This window comes from Notolepis coatsorum, assembly GCF_963971535.1.
Source record: "Notolepis coatsorum genome assembly, chromosome: 13".
NCBI classification, from domain to species: Eukaryota; Metazoa; Chordata; class Actinopteri; order Aulopiformes; family Paralepididae; genus Notolepis; species Notolepis coatsorum.
Genome location: NC_140177.1, coordinates 56,230,416 through 56,251,742, shown reverse-complemented (window position 1 = coordinate 56,251,742; position 21,327 = coordinate 56,230,416). Strand labels below are relative to the sequence as shown.

General features: G+C 40.8%; 1 protein-coding gene across 3 annotated transcripts in view; it reads left to right on the top strand.

Annotated features, from left to right (window-relative positions):
• Positions 1–16: 16 nt before the first annotated feature.
• dspa (desmoplakin a) overlaps positions 17–21,327 on the top strand; it is a 38,729-nt gene continuing 17,418 nt past the window's right edge. For 2 of the 3 annotated variants that reach the window (XM_084327864.1, XM_084327862.1), the window contains exons 1-11: positions 17–365; positions 2,008–2,092; positions 2,693–2,811; positions 4,064–4,184; positions 5,695–5,820; positions 7,649–7,708; positions 8,750–8,917; positions 9,425–9,529; positions 18,741–18,836; positions 19,343–19,468; positions 20,612–20,764. In XM_084327864.1, coding sequence (XP_084183990.1) covers positions 127–365; positions 2,008–2,092; positions 2,693–2,811; positions 4,064–4,184; positions 5,695–5,820; positions 7,649–7,708; positions 8,750–8,917; positions 9,425–9,529; positions 18,741–18,836; positions 19,343–19,468; positions 20,612–20,764 — 1,398 coding nt within the window. In that variant the 5' untranslated portion in view covers positions 17–126. Of the gene's footprint in view, positions 366–2,007; positions 2,093–2,692; positions 2,812–4,063; positions 4,185–5,694; positions 5,821–7,648; positions 7,709–8,337; positions 8,350–8,749; positions 8,918–9,424; positions 9,530–18,740; positions 18,837–19,342; positions 19,469–20,611; positions 20,765–21,327 lie in introns of those variants that run through there. The other variant, XM_084327863.1, reaches the window with a different exon arrangement.

The window sequence follows — 21,327 nt, the reverse complement described above, 5'->3', positions numbered from 1 at the left end:
GCAAAGCATTTTCTGCGCAACAGGCGTCGGCGAGGGTGAGCACAGGACCTGCTCTCTTTGGATAACAGAATAACAATATATTATTATTATTTTTTACACTAAGGAGCAGGCATACACGGCGCAAACATGAGTACTTACAGTTCTCAGTCGAGACTGAACACTATGGGACACAGAAGTAATTCCCGGCCAGACCTGGCGGCTGCTGGCTCTAGAAACGAAGTGTTCGTCAGCAGCGGTGGAAACGGCTTCCAAGCGGAGTACGGCGTCGGGGACGGATATAACACCTACACCACCTTCTCCAAAACCTCGATGGGTGGCGGTGGCGGAGGGCACAAAGTAATCAGCATGGGTGGAGGTAGCGTGAGGTAAGGATCTCACTAAAGGTCTGGTGGAATAATAGCAGCAAAAGTTACACGTGAATTAATGTAACGACATTTAAAATGTTAAAAAAAAACGTGATGTTGTTCATATATGGGGCCCGTCATTGATAGCCTACATGGTTTATCTGATGGTTTTTAACAATGTTAGTCTTTATTAGCATAATTGCCAAATACTTGTTGTAAGATCCACATGCCTTCTAATTAGGCTTGTTATTATCTTCTTAACTAAACAACATTCAAACATTATCTACTATCTAGTGATGTGTGTCGCTGGTTTAACCGAGACTCCCACAGTCCTAGCCAATATTCTTGTTTACAAGAACGGAAATGCCTCTTACACTCCCCCTTTACTGTTAGTTGTTGGCTACACTGTACACACCCTACAGAGTACAGCAACTTGCAATGGGCCTGGTCTACAAGATACACTATACGACTAAGGTACCCATGTACATGTCAAAATACTTCCCAAAGGTCAGTGAATACCACAACCACTACACCAGAGGAAGCTCAACAAATCATGTTAAACCCAGATTCGGCTCAAACAAGGGACTAAACACGTTTCGCAATTATGCCACATCAATGTGGAACGCCCTACCCGTATGGCCATATGTATATTTCTCTCCCACCCACCCACCCCCTCCTAATGTACAGTCCCCTTTTTGTATAAAAGTATTCTGTACTTCTGTATGACAACTATTAAAGAAACTTGAACTCCCCATCATATGTATATACTCTGTCAGGATCTAGGGGTAACAGTACTGTATATTTGAATACCGTTTATGTCACAAATGTCAGTACTAAATACCTATATGTCCCTATGCCATAAATGTCATGTATGTTGTGTTATGTATGTCATAAATGTCTATATGAATTGAAAATGGGGGACCCTGATGGAAACAAGACAAACGTCTTTCTCAGGTCTGCATCCCCTTAACAATTGTGTGTATTGAGCCGTACTGTATTGTACCCATTCTGCAATCTGTTAAATAAAGTTTTCATTCATCATTCATTCACCTAATCCTCTATCATCACCCACAACGATGTTGTTATGCATTATTGCATTGCCAACATGGTATACTGTGAGGTTGTTTAGACAGTTGTAGCTGGTGAAAAGTAACTGAAGTATTTTACTCAAGTGCTGTACTGTAATTTGAGGTACAGTAGGCCTATGTACTTTACTTGATCGATGTACTTTGAGTATTTACATTTTGTAGAACTTTATACTTTTACTCCACTACATTTGAAAGGAAATATTGTACATTTGACTCTACTACATTTATCTGAACCCATTAGTTACTTTGAAGAACAATATTTTGAATACAAGAGTACCTAATTATAACCAGTATATCTGGATCACATACCACTTTAACATAACCTTTGGAGGTCAATAGGGCAATGTAAATGTAAAATGTACATTTAATTTAGATACATTCAATATTAAATATGTTTCTACTTTAATTTAAAGACTTTTACTTTCACCAGAGTACAAATGTATTTGGGAATTTCTACTTTTACTTCAGTAAAATAACTGTGCATTCTTCCACCACAGGACAGTTGTAAGTCTTAATAGTATATTAATTAGTCATGTGTCATAGAGTCCTCATTTGTTGTTTTCTGTATTTTGTAGTGTGCAAAGTATCCATAACAGAGGTATGATGCTGCAAGCTCAATGCCAAGAATATCAACAAAGAGCGCTGCATATTATTCAGACTGTAAGTACGATACACACGCAAGCACACACACACACACACACACACACACACACACACACACACACACACACACACACACACAGACACACACACACACACACACACACACACACACACACACACACACACACACACACACACACACACACACAGAGTCATACAGATACATTTTAACCTAAAAGCTGATAAGCAGTGTTGTCCTTAGGTTATAACTACTGTGATGGCTTTGTCATATTGTTATTGTGACTGTCAGCAGGGCATGCAAACTGTATTGCTGTACAGAATAATTGTGGAAAGAAGCATTGCAAGGTCAATATTTAGCTCTGCACTTCAGAAAAAGTTGTATTAGGTAATCCAGTCGATGTACATCATATTGATAATGGGAACTATGGTTCAGTGTCAAAAGATTTTACTAAATTGAATTGACCATTCAAATATGTCAGACATAATTTTGTGAATAACCTGTTTACTTCTTATCATCAATTTAGATGACAAAATTGCGTATCTTGATTCACGATAAGGATATCCCGCACCTAGACGATAAAAGATAAATGCTAGTGTTATTACCTAGCCCTGATCCACGATGATGCTGTGTTACAGGGCGGTCCAGCCGCGGAAGTGGACAAGCTCATGATCCTGTCCGCTGAGAACTTGGACAAGCTGAAGAGATGTGCTTTAGAGCTGCAGCATATGCGTGTACCCCATGACTTCTTAAGAAGGTAAATGCAAGATGGCTCGTGTGCACATGCAGTTCACCCGGGTGCACGGAGCACAAGCCTGTCTCATGGCTGAGAACATTTGAATAATCCCCTCCCCCACCTCCTGTGTTTATTCACTCACCTATGTGTGCACACCAGTGCAGCGTTATGTCTCTCTGGAAGATGAACCGAAGATGGTAGATAACGCAGTCAAAATACAGCGATATATATCGCGATATGGTGCGTGTCGATATTATTACGATACACTGCCATGTATCAATATATATATATATATAATTTATTTATAAAAATGTTGCTTGGCAATCACAATTTACTGTAATAAAAATTATTGAGGTGAGGTGAACAGACCTTATCTATATAAGATAACAAAGCCTTATCTTATTTGAACAAAAATATGTTTTTATTGCAGATGTTGAAAATATTTTCCATTGGGAACATAACTTTCAGTTGAAAAAGGGTAATACATCACAATATATCGCAATAGCGATATTGTGTAGCTCACATAATGAATTACAGGAAGTGACTCAAAGTCTCCTTTCTGAACTGTCTCTGGACCTCTTGTTTCTCTTCAGTACTACAATAGGGGTGTAAAAAAGTAAATAATGCATTATTATGAATTTGAAAATCAAGTCAAGTTGATCATGGATATCAATCAAAATGACGTGTTTTTATTCAAATTAATTAAGAAAATTGACATGACATAATGTTGTGAAATAATATATTTGTGTGAGGTTTTGAATGCACATATTCAAATACTGCTGAATTAATCAGCAATGTCACATTTGTCTACCCTTTTGGACTTAAAATAAGTATTGAAATTAAACTAATCAAACCGGAACTGAACCGTGGTCAAAATGTAGGATTATACGATGCATCAACCTTTTGCAGAAATAATCAGATTAGATTAAGTGTTGCTGGATTGAATAGGAGCCTTGCACGGAATGTTTGTGTAGTTATTTTTCTTCCAACATGGCTGCCTGTAACCATTGGTAACAATGTAGGAAAGAAAATGTGTCATTTATGTGCAGTAGAGGATCCACTGGAAAAGAATGATGCTACTGTTCTCCTGGGACTTGTTTGCAAAATCCAGTAATAAAACACTTGATTCATCACATTTTCGTTGACATATTTTTCACATAATCAACACATAGCAACTGTTATTTAGCAACCGTCGTCTCTTCCGACATGGAGGGAAAATGGGCATCCTGAACATCCCTGTGAAAGGCTTCTATTGTGCTCCTTCCTCCCACAGCATAGAGCAGCTCCAGCATATGCAAGATAGGTTCCACCAGTCTCTTGCGGGGAAGACTCAGAAGGACTCGGAAGTGGAACGCAGCTTTAATGACGCTGTGGCCTGGATTGCTCAACAGAAGGTGAGCTCTTTAAATTTGGCACCACGACGCACCAACAGTAGTTTCGCTCAAGGTTAATATAAAGGGAATGACGGAACCACCCAGGAACGGAGCTCTTGATATGACGGTGAATAACCCCCCTCCTCCTCCTCCTCCTCTCTCAACTGGTACAGAGCAGCAGGGGTGGGTGTGTGTGCGTGCGTGTGTGTGTGTGTGTGTGTGTGTGTGTGTGTGTGTGTGTGTGTGTGTGTGCGTGTGTGTGTGTGTGTGTGTGTGTGTGTGTGTGCGCGACGAGAGAAGTGGATGCATGACAGCCACCTTATCCATCTGGACTCGGTGTAACAGAACCTGAGCTGCTGGCTGAAAGAGGCAGAGAGAGAGAGAGAGACACAAAGGACAAGAGAAAGAGAGATAGAGAGAGAGAAAGTGCAGCCATTTGAGAGAGAGAGGGAGCTAGAGAACAGTGATGACAAACGAGAAGCTGAAAAAGTGAGATGTAGAACAGGGGCAGTAACAAAAAACAACAATCCGAGAAGGCCAGGGAAAAGGGGAGATGGTTATAGGAGTGTGAAAACTGACACTCCACTGACTCAGTGGTCACGGGATACGGTGGTTAGGCTGATGTCTTGCATGACGATGGGAAAACGCCCTTCAACAACCCCCCCACCACCACCACTACTACCACTACACACACCCTGTCATTCTTTCACCAAGCCAAATCTCACCCAATTGCATTCCTTCACTCACTCTATTCCCTGTCATTACCTCTTTGCTCATCCTTACTTTCCCCTTCCTCATTGTTTTATTTCACCCCATGGATTCCTGTGTGTGTATTCAAACTGGAGGCCACGGTATTCAAACTAGAAACACACTAGTGACCCACTTCGGTCTGTTTCCTCTTTCCTTTCTTTTCCTCTTCGGACATGTTTTGAAGGCGTTGTCGACGACAAGCCTAGCTCTTGTTGACCTTCCCCATCAGGCATTTGCCTCACCGCTGATAGTCATTTGCACTCTTAACGGACATTTTGTGTGGCCTTCGTCCCAGCCGTAGACTCATAAAGGAAGGGAGTGGTTAGAAAACAAAAGACTGGAGTGAAAGGAGAGAAGAGTGTAGCAGTACTGGCCAGGGGGAGGTACTGGCCGGGGGGGAGGTACTGACCCGGGGGGAGGAACTGGCCGGGGTTGGTTTGCTAGCAGAGCTCTTATCAAAGCCAAGGCCTGTGAACCCTGTGCAAGGGGGAATAGTTGGAATGCTTTCCTACCGACTAGAGTAGACGGACACTTGACTCACCTTATTGATCAGACGCTGACACCTAGAGGACAAAGAGTGGAAGGACACATGGTTAAAAGAAGTTTAAAGTGTTGCATGAAATAAAATCTCCTGAAATGTTATTTGTGTGTTTTTAATGGAAGTAAAAAAAGAAAAAGAAAATAAATTAAAGAAAACTTGGCATCCTAACAATTTGTCAAAGGTCTAGTATCTGTTTTCCATCAACTTAATGAGCTTGTGTCCCTGTTCTGTCTCCTGTAGCGTCTGATTGAGACATCTCCGTGGGGGGAGGACTCGGCCACCATCGACCAGCAGATCATCAGCCACAACAAGTATCACAGCTCCATCCAGAGGAGCGCAGTGGTGGACCACGCCAGAGACGAGCTGGTGTGGAGTCCTTCCCTCTCTTTGGGATCTCTTTCATGATCGATTTTGTGCTGTAGTTGTAGCCTATTGGCAAGCGTGGAAAGTGACTAATTATACATTTACTCTCATAATTGAGTCAGGGGGAGGAACTTTTATATATATATATAAAATTGCATAATTTTACACACAATTTCCATAAGCTTTGCATCAGTCAACACCGTCAATTAGCAATGTGGAGGAGAACAAGCTGGTGCTAAATCAGTGTAAAGAGATGGAGGAGCCAGAACGCAAAGCAGCAGAGCTAAATCCTACTGAATTCAACTCAGATAAAGTTGAATATCTAAGAAATTACGTGATTCCCTGGCCACGTCATAGTTCAATCAAGGAACCACTTCAGCCTCAAGTAGGTAGGCTTAGGTTACTCAAATATATGAGCTAACATTTGCTAAAAAGCTGTCATCCATCTCAATGATGGTTTGCATTAGCCTGGTTGTCTCGCTAGCTCACTGAACTATAACAATGAGCTTGTTCACTAATCTACCACATAGTGAGCTTGTTATTGAATAATGGGGTTAGGCATACAATTTTTTACCCCTCAGATCAAATAACATGGATTTCAGTTAAATCTAAAAATGGACTGTAACCTGGTCTATTTTTTGGATGCCCAACATAATGCTATAAAGGCACTTGTGTGCAATACCAACAGAGCTTCATGGAGTGTCAACAATAATAGACGTTCATAATGCTGTTGCAGATTCAAGCATCCCATGCTCGCCATGGCACAGAACGGTGCATAATGTGTCCATTACGCACCTTCTCTTCATGTGGACTCTACTAGTCTATCCTGTTATTCTGTTTTCAACAAGCATTTTTACTTTGGCAATAACACTTTTGCAATTAACTTAACTACATGTGAAATCTTAATTTGGCTATTACTTGGGAGTTAACTGTCCCGACATCAATCAAGCATAGCACACACCCATGCCTCAAGCAACCACATACTCAGAGCGTTCAGTTTGTCATCAACAAATTAGCCTATAATTATAATCATCCACTCCCTGAATGCTGATCTTGTGTGATCAAAATGCAACAGTTTCATGGGACGGCTGGGCATTATAGGACGGCTGGCATTATGGAATGGCTGGCATTATGGGATGGCTGGCATTATGGGATTACTGGCATTATAGGACGGCTGGCATAGGACGGCTGGCATTATGGAATGGCTGGCATGTGACGGCTGGCATTATGGGATGGCTGGCATAGGACGGCTGGCATTATGGAACGGCTGGCATTATAGTACGGCTGGCATTATAGGATGGCTGGCATTATGGAATGGCTGGCATTATGGGACGGCTGGCATTATGGGATGGCTGGCCTTATGGGACGACTGGCATTATGGGATGGCTGGAATTATAGGACGGCTGACATTATAGGACGGCTGACATTATGGGACGGCTGGCATTATAGGATGGCTGGCATTATAGGACGACTGGCATTATAGGACGGCTGGTATTATAGAATGGCTGGCATTATGGGACGGCTGGCATTATGGGATGGCTGGCATTATAGGACGGCTGGCATTATGGGACGGCTGGCATTATGGGATGGCTGGCATCATAGTATGGCTGGCAATGCATTATGGAACGGCTGCACAGGAGCTACCATTACTGCCTACTTGGTCATGTTGAATCTTGCTTTACTTTGTTCATCCACTTTATTTCATAAAGGTGTATTTAATTACAAGTAATATTTTAACTTCATAAAAAAAAGTAACAACCGTCTAAAAACCTTCAATGACTGTGGCAGTGCTGTGTTTGTTCAACGTCATTTAAACACATTTCTTCCTCAGAACATGAGGGGCGACAAGGCCAACCTCCACGCTCTGGACCAAGACTGGGACAGTCTGCAGGTAACTAACTCCACAACAAGCTACATATTTAGACTGGGACAGTCTGTCTGCAGGTAACTAACTCCACAGCAAGCTAAATATTTAGACTGGGACAGTCTGCAGGTAACTAACTCCACAACAAGCTAAATATTTAGACTGGGACAGTCTGCAGGTAACTAACTCCACAACAAGCTAAATATGTAGACTGGGACAGTCTGCAGGTAACTAACTCCACAACAAGCTAAATATTTAGACTGGGACAGTCTGCAGGTAACTAACACCACAACAAGCTAAATATTTAGACTGGGACAGTCTGCAGGTAACTAACTCCACAACAAGCTAAATATTTAGACTGGGACAGTCTGCAGGTAACTAACTCCACAACAAGCTAAATATGTAGACTGGGACAGTCTGCAGGTAACTAACTCCACAACAAGCTAAATATTTAGACTGGGACAGTCTGCAGGTAACTAACTCCACAACAAGCTAAATATTTAGACTGGGACAGTCTGCAGGTAACTAACTCCACAACAAGTTAAATATTTAGACTGGGACAGTCTGCAGGTAACTAACTCCACAACAAGCTAAATATTTAGACTGGGACAGTCTGCAGGTAACTAACTCCACAACAAGCTAAATATTTAGACTGGGACAGTCTGCAGGTAGGACCTATGTAACTAACTCTACAACATCCAAACTATGTAGACTGGGACTCTGCAGGTAACTAACTCTGCAGTTAGGACCTAGCTGTCTTGAATATCATTTCTGGAGCTTTAGTAGTAATTATCATCAAATAATCGAAGCTTCATTCTTCATGCGTGCAATGTTTCAATCCGGCCAGTAAATGACAGGTATGAGGTAGATACCAGAGGTTTTCTGAAAGTTTGTCATAAATAAATATCCTTGTTTGAGAAGAACTGATTTTCTAAATACATTTTGGATTGTATTTCTATATGCTGTTTCGTAGGCTGTTGTAGGTTACGTTTTGGAGTGGTAAAAAACTATTTACATTACTCCCATTATACTTTATTTTACCTCGTGCCTCTCTGTGGTGTCTGTCAGAAAATGTCGTATGGCCGCATGGGTCATCTGCGTGACCTCCAGGGCATCGTTGAGGAGATCATGCTGGCCATCATGTGGGTGAACGCGAAGGAGGAGGAGGAGCTGGTTTTTGACTGGGGAGACAAGGACATCGACCAGTACATCCCCAAGAAGCAGGAGAGCTACTCAGTAAGAACTCCCAGGAATCTGCCTATTTTTGGTTCTTATCTTTGTCTTTAGCGGAGGGCTGTGACTATAGTTTCATGTTTAACTCTATCAGGTGAAAGTCATCAGAATTCTGTCACTATAGCTTTCATTGGCCACTATGCCATCGTGAAGTCATCATTAAAGTGTTCATTTATCAAAATTGTAAACTCACACGGGAGATCTCAGCCTTGAAAGGGTAAACATGATCTTTGTTTTGCAATTTACAAATTCTTGTAAATGTACACATTTCTGAGTTGGCAAATCTGGAATATTAGAATATCAATCAGATTGATTTGATTATTTGCTTTTACTTGATAAACAAATAAAAAACAGCTACAAGAGGATGACATTTTAGGATGATTACTCAATTTACATCTTTTGGGTATGGTTCTAAAAATGATTATCAAGGATAACACAATAAAGTTGAAAAGCTTGTTGTCATTGTGCACGGTCCTCCCTGTGGCTTCATCCGTTCTCTTCTCGCCGCAGACGTTGATGAGGGACCTGGAGGAGAAGGAGAAGGACCTGAACAAACTGAAGACCAAGGTCCACAGCCTCCTGATTGGTGAACATCCTGCCTCAGACAAGATCGAGGTGAGGGGGTCCCTCAGTCAGATGGGTGAAGGAGTAGGATTCAAATGGTGACTGGAATCATAAGGAGTTGTCGACACTCAGGGATGTAGTGGAGGGTTAAAGTCACCTAAACTTGATTTTATGATTTCAAATTATAGTATAGCTCAGGGGTCAGCTACTTTTTTGATACAAAGTGCCTTTTTAAAATGTTCTTGTTAATCAGTGTGCCATATCAACATTAACTCATTCAGAGCCACGCCCCTTTGACCATATTAGGGCTAGCGTGCCAATAAGGAAGTCAATGGGAGGACGGGGAAATTTGCGAACGCCTAAACTATATCTTAAATGATGGCTATGGGTCTAAAACACCCCTCGCTTATCAATGACTTGCTTGCAGTCAACATGTACGAAACGGATAGTTTTTTCATTGGTACATTTCCGTTTTATACTGTTTTAAATACGAGTATAGTTTGGAGATGTCTAGTAATTCCAGAGAAATTCCGCGATAATAGCCCTTTACTGGAATACACAAAACACATTTTTTGGGCTGATTATGAATAGTTTTCAAATAAACGCTAGATTATCGATAGTATATCTGTACTTATGCACGCTAGAGAAGCGGGCTGAAAAATCGATTATCCATGTCGTGGATATGGCTAACGTTATGCACACACACACACGCACGCGCGCGCTGCGATGGCGGAGAAAAAAACATCTGATTAACCCAAGACTGGTAACATAGAGTCCTTACCTCACATCAGATGTTCTGCAAAAAGATTAATCCAATTCCTGATCGCCATTCCAAAGATTGATCGCGTTTATTGATTCAACGTTATAGCACCAAAACACATAATCGAAAGCTGCTCCGAGCCTCCCCAGTGAATGTGGTAACAGATACTGCTTGCCCGAGAAGGGAAACCCCGGGAGCGGAGTTTTTTTCTGACGCACAGTCCCACCCAATCCAATCCAATCCAATGATGTGCAATACCATCCGGGAGACGATAGGCGGCGGTATTTGCCCTTTTCAAGCTCAGACCCATTCCCAATGATAACGTCAGGCTGGATGGATGAAAAATGAATGGATATTGCTAATAAAAGAAATAACGATTAAAACCCAAGTTTTCTCTGGTTTTCTCGGGTCTTGGCACTCAACGCATGGCGAGTTAACCCGACTAATCTCGTGGTTGGCACTGAATGGGTTAAGGTTAACATTAAGTTGAATTATGACACCACATCAAAATGTAAATCTCCAACAGATCTGTAATTTTATTCCATTCATATAGGAAACTTGCATAGAAATAGTTTTAATAGAACCATTTTCCTCTCATAATTATATAGGAGCGCTATACAAGAATGCTGCCGTCTTTATGAGATGCTTGTTTGCCATACCTGGACACATTCAGCCTTGTCTGCATCATCCGCTTAGCAAGGAAAGACTACTTCTCTAAAATCATTACAGAAAATGCTGGAAACTCCAGAATCCTTTTTTCCACTATTAATGTACTACTCAACACTGCCCCTACACCTCCTCAGTCATCAACGGTTAAGTGTGAAGAACTTGCACTATTCTTTAACAACAAAATAACCTTGATCAGGGCCAGCATTACTCATGATGGAAATAAAGCTGATTGCAGCAAACCGCGCAATGTAACCATGAGAAGATTCACATGCATCACATTAGATGTACTCTGCAAAACTGTCTCAGAATGTAACTCCTCCACCTCAGACATTGACCCTATACCTACAGCTTTCTTCAAACGGGTGTTTAATAGTGTTTCAAGCCCTGTGCTAGATATCATAAACAATTCCCTTAGAACTGGTATTTTCCCAGATGCCTTTAAAACAGCAGTTGTAAAGCCATTACTAAATAAACCTAACTTGGATAGTAATGAAATGGCAAATTATCGTCCAATATCCAACCTACCATTCATTAGTAAAGTACTTGAAAAGATAGTTTCAGTTCAAATAAATTCCTTTCTTGAAGAAAACAACATCTGAGAAGAATTTCTGTCAGGATTCAGAAAATATCATAGCACTGAAACTGCCCTCACCAAAATAATCAGTGACCTCAGGCTAAACTCTGACGAGAATAAGATCTCCATCCTTATCCTACTAGATCTCAGTGCAGCATTTGATACAATCGATCACGATATTCTAATCGATCGTCTTGAAAACCATGTCGGTTTCTCAGAACATGTGCTAGGCTGGTTTAAAACATACATCAGAGGGAGGAAATTCTATGTTAAACTAGGAGATCACATGTCTGATATATACGACAACAACTATGGAGTTGCACAAGGGAGTTGCTTAGGTCCTTTACTCTTCTCCCTTTACATGTTACCGCTAGGTGATATCATCAGAGAACATAATGTAGATTTCCATAGCTATGCGGATGATACACAACTGTACATATCTGCTGAACCAAATGATACAGCGATTAGCTCCATTACAGACTGCTTACTGGCAATAAATAAATGGATGAGTAAGAACTTCCTGAAACTAAACGAGAACAAACCTGAAATTCTAATTATCGGCCCAAAACTAAAAAAGAAACATTAATAAAGAACCTGGGAGGACTAACCCCTTGGATCAAATCTGAGGTCACTAGTATCGGGGTTATCATAGATTCAGAACTGAACTTCAATTCTCATATTAGCAAAGTGACGAAAACATCGTTCTTCCATCTCAGAAATATAGCAAAAGTACGACCATTTATTAATCAGAACGATGCTGAGAATCTAATTCATGCATTCATATCTAGCCGGTTAGACTACTGTAATGCACTTTTCACAGGTCTCCCTAAGAAAACCACAGAGAGGTTTCAGCTAATCCAAAACTCTGCAGCCCGACTGCTAACTAGAACCAAAAGGAGAGAGCACATTAGTCCAGTCTTAGCTGCTTTACACTGGCTTCCTGTAACATTTAGAATTGACTTTAAGGTCCTTCTCCTTACATACAAAGCTCTAAATGGACAGGGACCTAGCTACATCGCCAACACTCTAATAAATTACACACCAGCGAGAACACTGCGATCATCAGCTGCTGGACTACTAGAGGCTCCCAGAAACAGTCAAAAGAGGATCGGTAATGCAGCCTTTATCAACTATGCCCCAAAACTTTGGAACAAACTACCCCAAAACATCAGAGAAGCCAACTCGCTAGACATCTTTAAAAGACAGCTTAAAACCTATCTCTTTGCTCAGGCATTTCACTGTGGGGTAATGCAGGCAAATATCTGAAGATAGATATCTGCTACCACCTAGTGGCAAGAGGAAATATTATTATAGAAACATCAGGGATATCCTGACACAAATTGTACTTACCTGCACTATTCTTACCCTGCCTACTTTTATACACTGCCTATCAAATTCATGTGTCGGTTATCACACTTTTTACTTCTTACTGATGACTATTTTAAACTGAATCATTTTAAACTATTTTTATTATTTGTATTACTGAATCAAACTGTAAACAGAGAGCCTATTGGGATGCTAGATCCTAATGTGAAACACTGTGATTTACCATACCTTGCTAATTTCTTACCCTACCTACTTTCATACACTTCCAATGAAATTCATATGTCGGTTCTATGATGTTGGAGTGATGCTCTGTTGTGAGGAGAAGATGACTTTTGACCTAAATCTAGCAAAGTTGTTTACCATTCCAGTTAGGTACATCGTGAACCTCACCGCCTAGCCAAGGTTGATTCTCCTAGCTGGGCCATTTTCATCTGATTGAACAATCTTATCACACTTTTTACTGCAACCTTGCTATTTACATTTTAAATTTGTATGCTTGCTTATACCTGTATATTTTACTGTTGTTGTATGTCCGTTCTATTTTATTAGTTTTAGACTATTTTTAAACTTAATCATTTTAAACTATTTTATTACTTGTATTACTGAATAGAGAGCCTATTAGGATGCTAGATCCTAATGTGAAACACTGATTTATGCTCGCTCATGCCTGTATTTTTTACTGTTGTGAAGCACTTTGAACTGCAACCTCTGTATGAAAAGTGCTATACAAATAAAAGTTATTATTATTATTATTATTATTATTATTATTATTATTATTATTATTATTATTATTATTATTATTATTATTATTATTATTATTATTATTATTATTATTATCCTTTAAAGTGTTCCCATGTTTGGTCTCCAAATGGCGTTTAACACTCAATGTTCGGCAAACAACAACAACAGACTGACCCTTCTGATTGGCTCTGACCCTGAAATATCCCTGATATATCAGTCAACCTAACCATAAATAGCTGTGCAACTGCTAATTGCTGTGAAAGAGGTAACTCGGCATGGGGATGAGAGGACACTTCAACATTTCCAAAAAGGTTCCTCTCTTACACACTTGCTAGCGTGCCGTTGGTTTAGATACCGCGTGCCAATGGTGGCACTCGTGCCTAAGGTCGCTGAGCCCTGGTATAGCTTATACTAAGCAGTATCTGCAGTTTTGAGGAAATAAAACTAAATTCTATTCTGAAAAAAATATATTAAATGTATTTTCTTTGTATGTTGGTGGTTGTTGGCACAGTCATTGGGTCTCATTCCCGAACGAATTTACGACCAAAAATGTCCTTTTAGGCAGATTTCTGCCCATTTAAGACATATTAGGGCTGGTAGCGCGAGTCCCCAAATTTTCCTGAGATCAGATTTGAGCGTGGCTGAGAGCAGATTTAAGAGTGCTGAGGAGCACAGTTATGATTGATTGTGTTAGATGTTCCGATAATCCCAGTGAGTGATGGCTATACGATAGTGTCCTGCGTTGTGTACTTTTAATGATCCCTCTGGTGTGCCCACGGAAACATCTGGGCCCTGTTTCTTGTACGTGGTTCAACTAAGTCGATCAAGATGTCATTATCCAGCTTCAGTTAACCCGATGTTTGAAGCCGGGATTTTCCTGTTCCAAGAAGGTGGATTCAGTCTCGTTAACTCAAGCCAGACTTGATTCTCAGGATCAGTGCGCGCGCCCGCCTCAGCTGAGAAGACAGCAGGTGTCGATCGCAGAAATCCTGATTCTCTAGCGGCATTGATTGATTAATTGATTTAAAACTTTATTAACATATTGCAGTACGGCTCAATCGCCTCGCCGACAAGTTAAATGCGTTATCTATAGGCTAATTTTAAGTCCCTCATTACCTCAATCAATCAGATTATATTTCTTTAAACTTGCCTGCTGGATTGAATAATCAAATGAGATCTTGCTAGCGAAAATAATTAGTTAACTGTTATACAGAATTACGATACGGCTCTCTTACCCATTGATTGATGTATAGTCAATCTTTAACTTATCTCCAATGTGGTCTAACGGGTTGTTCTTTTGACTTTCACACAGACGACCGGGGTTCAAGACCCTAGTCGTCTCCTTCTTTTTGCAATATAGGAATAATTCAATTTGGTGCACGTTGAGAGCTATATAAAGAATGACATCCTCAATGCATGTAGATTTATAATATTTTAACTTAAAACCAGGCTACTTTGGCGTATAATCATTAATATTATATTCAAAAAAATCATATTGGAAAGACCGGGTTTTGAACCCCGGTCGCTGGGTTGGCAGGCTTGAGCACTACCGCTGGACCACTGTGCCAGATGGGATAAATTCATTGTTTATACATTAATGAACGAGAGACCCGTGTTTAGAATATCCTTTGTTATGAATGAAGTTTATCTCTTTATCCTCATTCATTAATGTGACGTCAACGGCTCATTCAATTTCTCAAATCCGTCAAACAGCGCATCTCATCAGACATCTTAATCCCAGTTACAATTGAAATAACCACATAATGTGTACATCGCACGAGCGAGCGCCACCGTCGCCACGGTATATATAACGTGCATTATTTAGGACAAAGTGAATTTAGTATCAGCATTTTGGGTCTATTTTACATTTCAAAAGCCCCCTCTGGAAGAATGGAGCACAAGAACGTAATTCAGAATGGTATAATGCAGATCGTAGACTGTGGGAATAGTTTCAGGAAACGGGCCGTCACTTCTTTGCGGGGGCGTGGCGATGGTTCAGGCTAAGTTGAACTTGAACTCTGCTTTCGACCAGGCTCAAACTTTTGGATATGTTGTCATGGTGATTTGGAAAATCCACGTACATGAAACCGGAAAGTCCGGCTAACCCAGTTATCCAGTTAAAGTTATCCGGCTAACTCAGTTATCCAGGTACAAGAAACAGGGCCCTGATAATCCCCGGGCAGAATGAACACCTTCTCACACGACATTTATTCAACCAAACAGGGTAGTTTCACAGGAATGATGTGGTCTTCCTTGACAGACTCAGCAGTTTGTAATAAGGTCCAGTGATTTAAAGTCCATTTGATAAAAGTCCATTTAAATGAAAGTCCATTTGATCAGCTTCTCCTAATTCACTCTCTCTCTCGTTCCGTTATTCATTTCGACTGGAGATGAATCACCCCCCCCCCCCCCCCTGCTCCTGCTCCTCCATCCTTATCTTAGGAATGCTGTTATGACTCCCAGCGCCAGGTCGCCTAGCAACCTGTTCCCAGTTTGCCCTAGTTACAACTTTAAGAAGAGAGGGGTCATGCACCTCACCTCTGCCATGCAAAGAGTGTTGTTGCTGTTGTCATCATTAATTTGTATTATAATCACAGGCGAATCATCACAATTCTTCAATTGACTAATTGAAAATTTTATTAACTTGACAGACTGTGTTCTCATAGTGATTCCTTCATGTTAACGCTACAGGCCTCCTTGGAATTAATTATTTAATCATAATTAAAATAAATATGACAATATTTGTACGATAAGAAATTACGCATTTGATGTGGGAAAAACAAATAATATGGATTCATCTGATCACAGGGCAGCTGCTTAACCATATCTGAACCAGCTATTTTGGACAAATGTATAATTACTTTAATTACTCAGATATTCAAAGTAGAGCTGGGCCGTTAACAACGTTAACGTGCTGCGCTAACGCCGGACTGTTATCGCGCGATAATACAATTGACGCCGTTAATCTATTTCTCAAACTTGGGTCTCCTCTCTCTCTCTCTGTCTGCATGAGAAGCGAGCCGCTCACTCACTCACACATACACATACGGGTACTTCAGGGCGGGGCCTATCTGTGGCTCAGTGTTGAAGCGCTGAGTACACAGACCGAGCTCTGCGCTCATTATTATTATTATTATTATTATTATTATTATTATTATTATTATTATTATTATTATTATTATTATTATTATTATTATTATTATTATTATCATGGCGGAGAGAACAAAACGAAAGTCTGGGTACACTTTACGAAAGTCGATGCCGACAACGCACGTTGCCACAAGTGCAATAAAACATTTGCAAGTATGGGTGGCAATACAAGCAATTTGTCAAAACATCCGTTGTCAAAACATAACATTAGTCTACACTGCAGAAATGCGCCGTTTTCGACTGCTTTGCTCGCAGTGTTCCATCTCCATGCACGTCCACTGCAGGTAAGCCAAGATAATACGGAGTTAGCTAGGCTAATAACGAATTATTACGAATAGGCTAATAAATAAAATATAATTGTTTAGCTACAAATATATTTGAAAGATGACAGCCCACGCCTCCTCCCTCTCCCTCCACCACCAGCCTCCCAGCCAAGCCAAGTCCCTTCACCCTAGCAGCTAGGAAGGATGACAGAGGTAGGGGGGGGGGGGGACGAGTGTCACAGGGCTGTGACCCAGTTTGTTGTCAAAGGCCTGCACCCCTTCTCTACAGTGAAGTCCAAGGGTTTTAGGTAACAACTAATCATTCAGTGTATATCTTTATTTATTTTGTATCTTACATTTGTTGTTTATTATAAAAAGGGGGGGTGGGGGACACTGTACAAGCAAAACTGTACATTGGAATATTGACAAAACCATACTTGGTCATTTACTGTACATTGGAGGGGGTTGATATAGCTATAAACCTGCATTCCTTCGAATATATCATTAATAAATTAAATTTATATTGAAATACATATAGCCTATACACCAACACTGAAATGACAGTGGATAAATAAATAAATAAGAACTAAAGCTAATCGCATGGCAATAGACTGCATTAATATTCCATAACAAGTCTTGTGTGCGCCAGTATGGCACACATTTCCACACAGCTGCGTCATTACTTTGCCTTATAAGGAGCTCAGGAGGCGTTGTTTTGTATGCAAATGACCTGAACGGGAACGCGCTTTTGAGTTTAAGACAGAATGCCATTCTCCAAGCAGATATCAGATCATATCATTTGTGCAACCGTTTCAGCCCCTTAACACTTTGGATGCGCCCCCTATCGTCTCCCAGATAGTAATGCACCCTTTTGGAATGGACTCAATGAAAATGGATGCGAAAAGAAAAACTCCGGAATCCACATTTTACTTCTCACGCATGTAACCGGAGCCGATCGGATTCATTGTGGACCCTCAGAACAGCGTGTAATATGTCTTTACAGTACGTAGCATTGGATCAATAAAAGGATCGATTTTTGGAATGGCGATCAGGAATTGGAATAATCTTTTTGGATACCATCTGATTTCAGGTAAGGAATCTATTTGACCAGTCTTAGGATAATCAGACCTGTTTTCACGGAGATATAAGCTTTTCCCCTATTTGTGATATGGCTGTTTGACTGTGCGAGCGATCAGGAACTAAGATAATCGATTTTCAGCTTGCATATGTACACATTATACTATCGATAATCTAGCGTTTATTTGAAAACGATTCATAAATAGGCCGAAAAATTACAATGTTCTAGAATATTACAGTACAGGGCGTTTATCACAGATTCTTTTTTTCCCCCTTGAAAACGAGGGCTTTTCAAAATGCTATAAAACGGAAATTAACCGATAAAAAAACAATCCGCTTCGACAATGTTGACTGGAAAATGAGTCATTGATAAGCGACGGGCAGATTAGACACATAATTTAAAACATAGATTAGGCGATATTAATGCTACCATTGAAGTGGATGGTGGGCATTCAAGCACTAAATGTGCGCCTCCTGCTGGGCACTGAAAGTGTTAAGACATATTACCAGCACGTTCGGGACTCAGAGTGAACTTGTCATTGATTCTGTCTCAGTCGGTTCCAAGATAAGTCTTCCAAGAGAACTCTTTGAAAAATGTTGGAGAATGAGACCCATTGAGAATACATAGTTCATAGCTTTTTAAAATGTATTTGACCACTGATTGATTGTAATGTCATTAATATTGATGATGTGGTCTTTCAGGCCTACATGGACACCTTGCAGACCCAGTGGAGCTGGCTGCTGCAAATCACCAAGTGTATTCATGTCCACCTGAAGGAGAACTCTGCATACAGCCAGGTAAACAAATACACATTCAAGATTCAAGAGGTTTATTCATCACATACATACACAAGACATGTAGTGAAATGAAGGTGGCCATGCCCGCTTCGAAAAATACAAATAATAATAGAATAAAACAGAATAGAAATAAAATAGACATGATAAAGGTACTAAGATAAAATACTTACTTATTCTTACTTATTCAGACGCACGTATAGACACACACACACACACACACACACACACACAAACACACACACACACACACACACACACACAAAAACACGTTTTTGTGTGTGTGTGTGTGTGTGTGTGTGTGTATACGTGCGTCTGAATAAGTAAGAATAAGTAAGTATTTTATCTTAGTACCTTTATCATGTCTATTTTATTTCTATTCTGTTTTATTCTATTATTATTTGTATTTTTCGAAGCGGGCATATCTGCTGTAGAGTTTATAATTGTACCTCACCCACCCACTCGATGTTTCCCATGGATATTGCTCACAAACCTTTTGCTATCGCCAGTTCTTCAAGGAGGCCAATGAGACGAACGCGAAGCTGCGCAGGGAACACGAGAACATCCGCAACAGGTTCACCTGTGACAAGAACACCCCGATGGATAACCTGGTTGAGCTCCTCAAGACCCTGGAGGTACGGGTAACACACACCACACCAAAACCCATCATGTGATACCCATCTGCAGCTATTGAATTAGAAGAAAAGTGTTCTGGCAGGAGATGAGTGGTGTCAGTTTGTGGTGTTGAATGTCGCCCTCTCTTCCTGTGCCCGCTTTGCATTTGTGGGTTAAACCGGTCAGGCTGGTATGTCAGTATGTCAGTACGGCTGTACGTCAGTACTTTCCTATCAACATTCCACGTGTAAAAGATTTCAACAGCAATGTTAGCATGAATGGTACGAGGTACGGTGTTTCCCACAGTTTCTCGTGTTATTTGAGGAGGCTGCAGCCTGGGAGGGGCGACGTAGAAAGTCAAAGCAGGGCATTTATTTGTGGTGAGCCTTATTGATATTGATGTTGTGGTTGTGGGATGTATTGGAATAAGTAACTTTATCTTGAAGGTCAGTGACTTCTCAAAGTCACACACACTATAATGACTGTGTCTGTGACTCCAGTGATTCCCGCTGCATGTTAATACTTTGGGGGGCCCCCAAAGTATACTGGCTCCACCCAAAGTATAATTTGTGTGTTGTTTTTTTTACTCTGTGAGGACTCATTTGCATTTGCATTGGTGGCAATGAGTGCTCAGTGAAATTATACCTTTTGATATAGATCATGTTCTTTGTTGGTTTGTGAGGATGTTAATACACACTTAAGATTGTATGTAAGAAGGTAAGATGTGTGTATGAAAGAAGACCACAAAAAACAGCAGTGACTGCTCTCAGCTGTTTAACACTTAAAGAAGACCTAGACACCATCACCAGTTGTAGGTTGTCTGAAGTGCAGTGTTACTATGAAAATTCACTAGAATGCTAGAAAATTTACCCAAATAAATCCCAAAAAGAAATTAATTTTTTTTTCAATTCCTGCATTCTAGTGAATTTTCATAGTAACACTGCACTTACAACCCCCAGCCCCCCCCCCCCCCCCCCCCCTCCCTGGGTCGTTCCCCCAAAGTATATTTATTTATTTCTGCGGGAATCACTGGACTCGTATCTGAGCCCGTATTTATCATAACATCTAAGAATAGGAGTACTGACCAAGGATCAGACTGCACCGGTCACATGACCAGTTTGACCAGTGTTGATAAATACAGGCCCTGGTGTTTGTGTCAACAGAAAGAGAGGGAGAGGATTATGGAAAACAAGAGCCAGGTGCAGAGCCTGCTGAGCAAGTCCAAGCACATTGTGAGGCTGAAGCCCCGTAACCCTGACGACAAGAGCACCGGCCCTGTGATAGTCCAGGCCCTGTGTGACTTCAAACAAGACCAGGTCAGAGAGACACACACACACACACACACACACACACACACACACACACACACACACACACACAAACATGAAAGTACATACATATGCATGCACGCACACACACATACACAAACATAAACACACACAAACATGAACATATATATACACATATGCATGCACACACACACACACACACACACACACACACACACACACACACACACACACACACACACACACACACACACACACACACACACACACACACACACACACACACACACACACACACACACACACACACACAAACATACATACACACAAACACAAACTGGAAAGTGCATACATACGCATGCACACACACACATAAACATAAACACACACAAACATGAAAGTACATACATACGCATGCACACGCGGTGCCCACACACACACACAAACATACCGTACATACACACAAACATAAACACACACAAACTGGAAAGTGCATACATACGCATGCACACACACACAAACATACACACACAAACATAAACACACACAAACTGGAAAGTGCATACATACGCATGCACACACACACACAC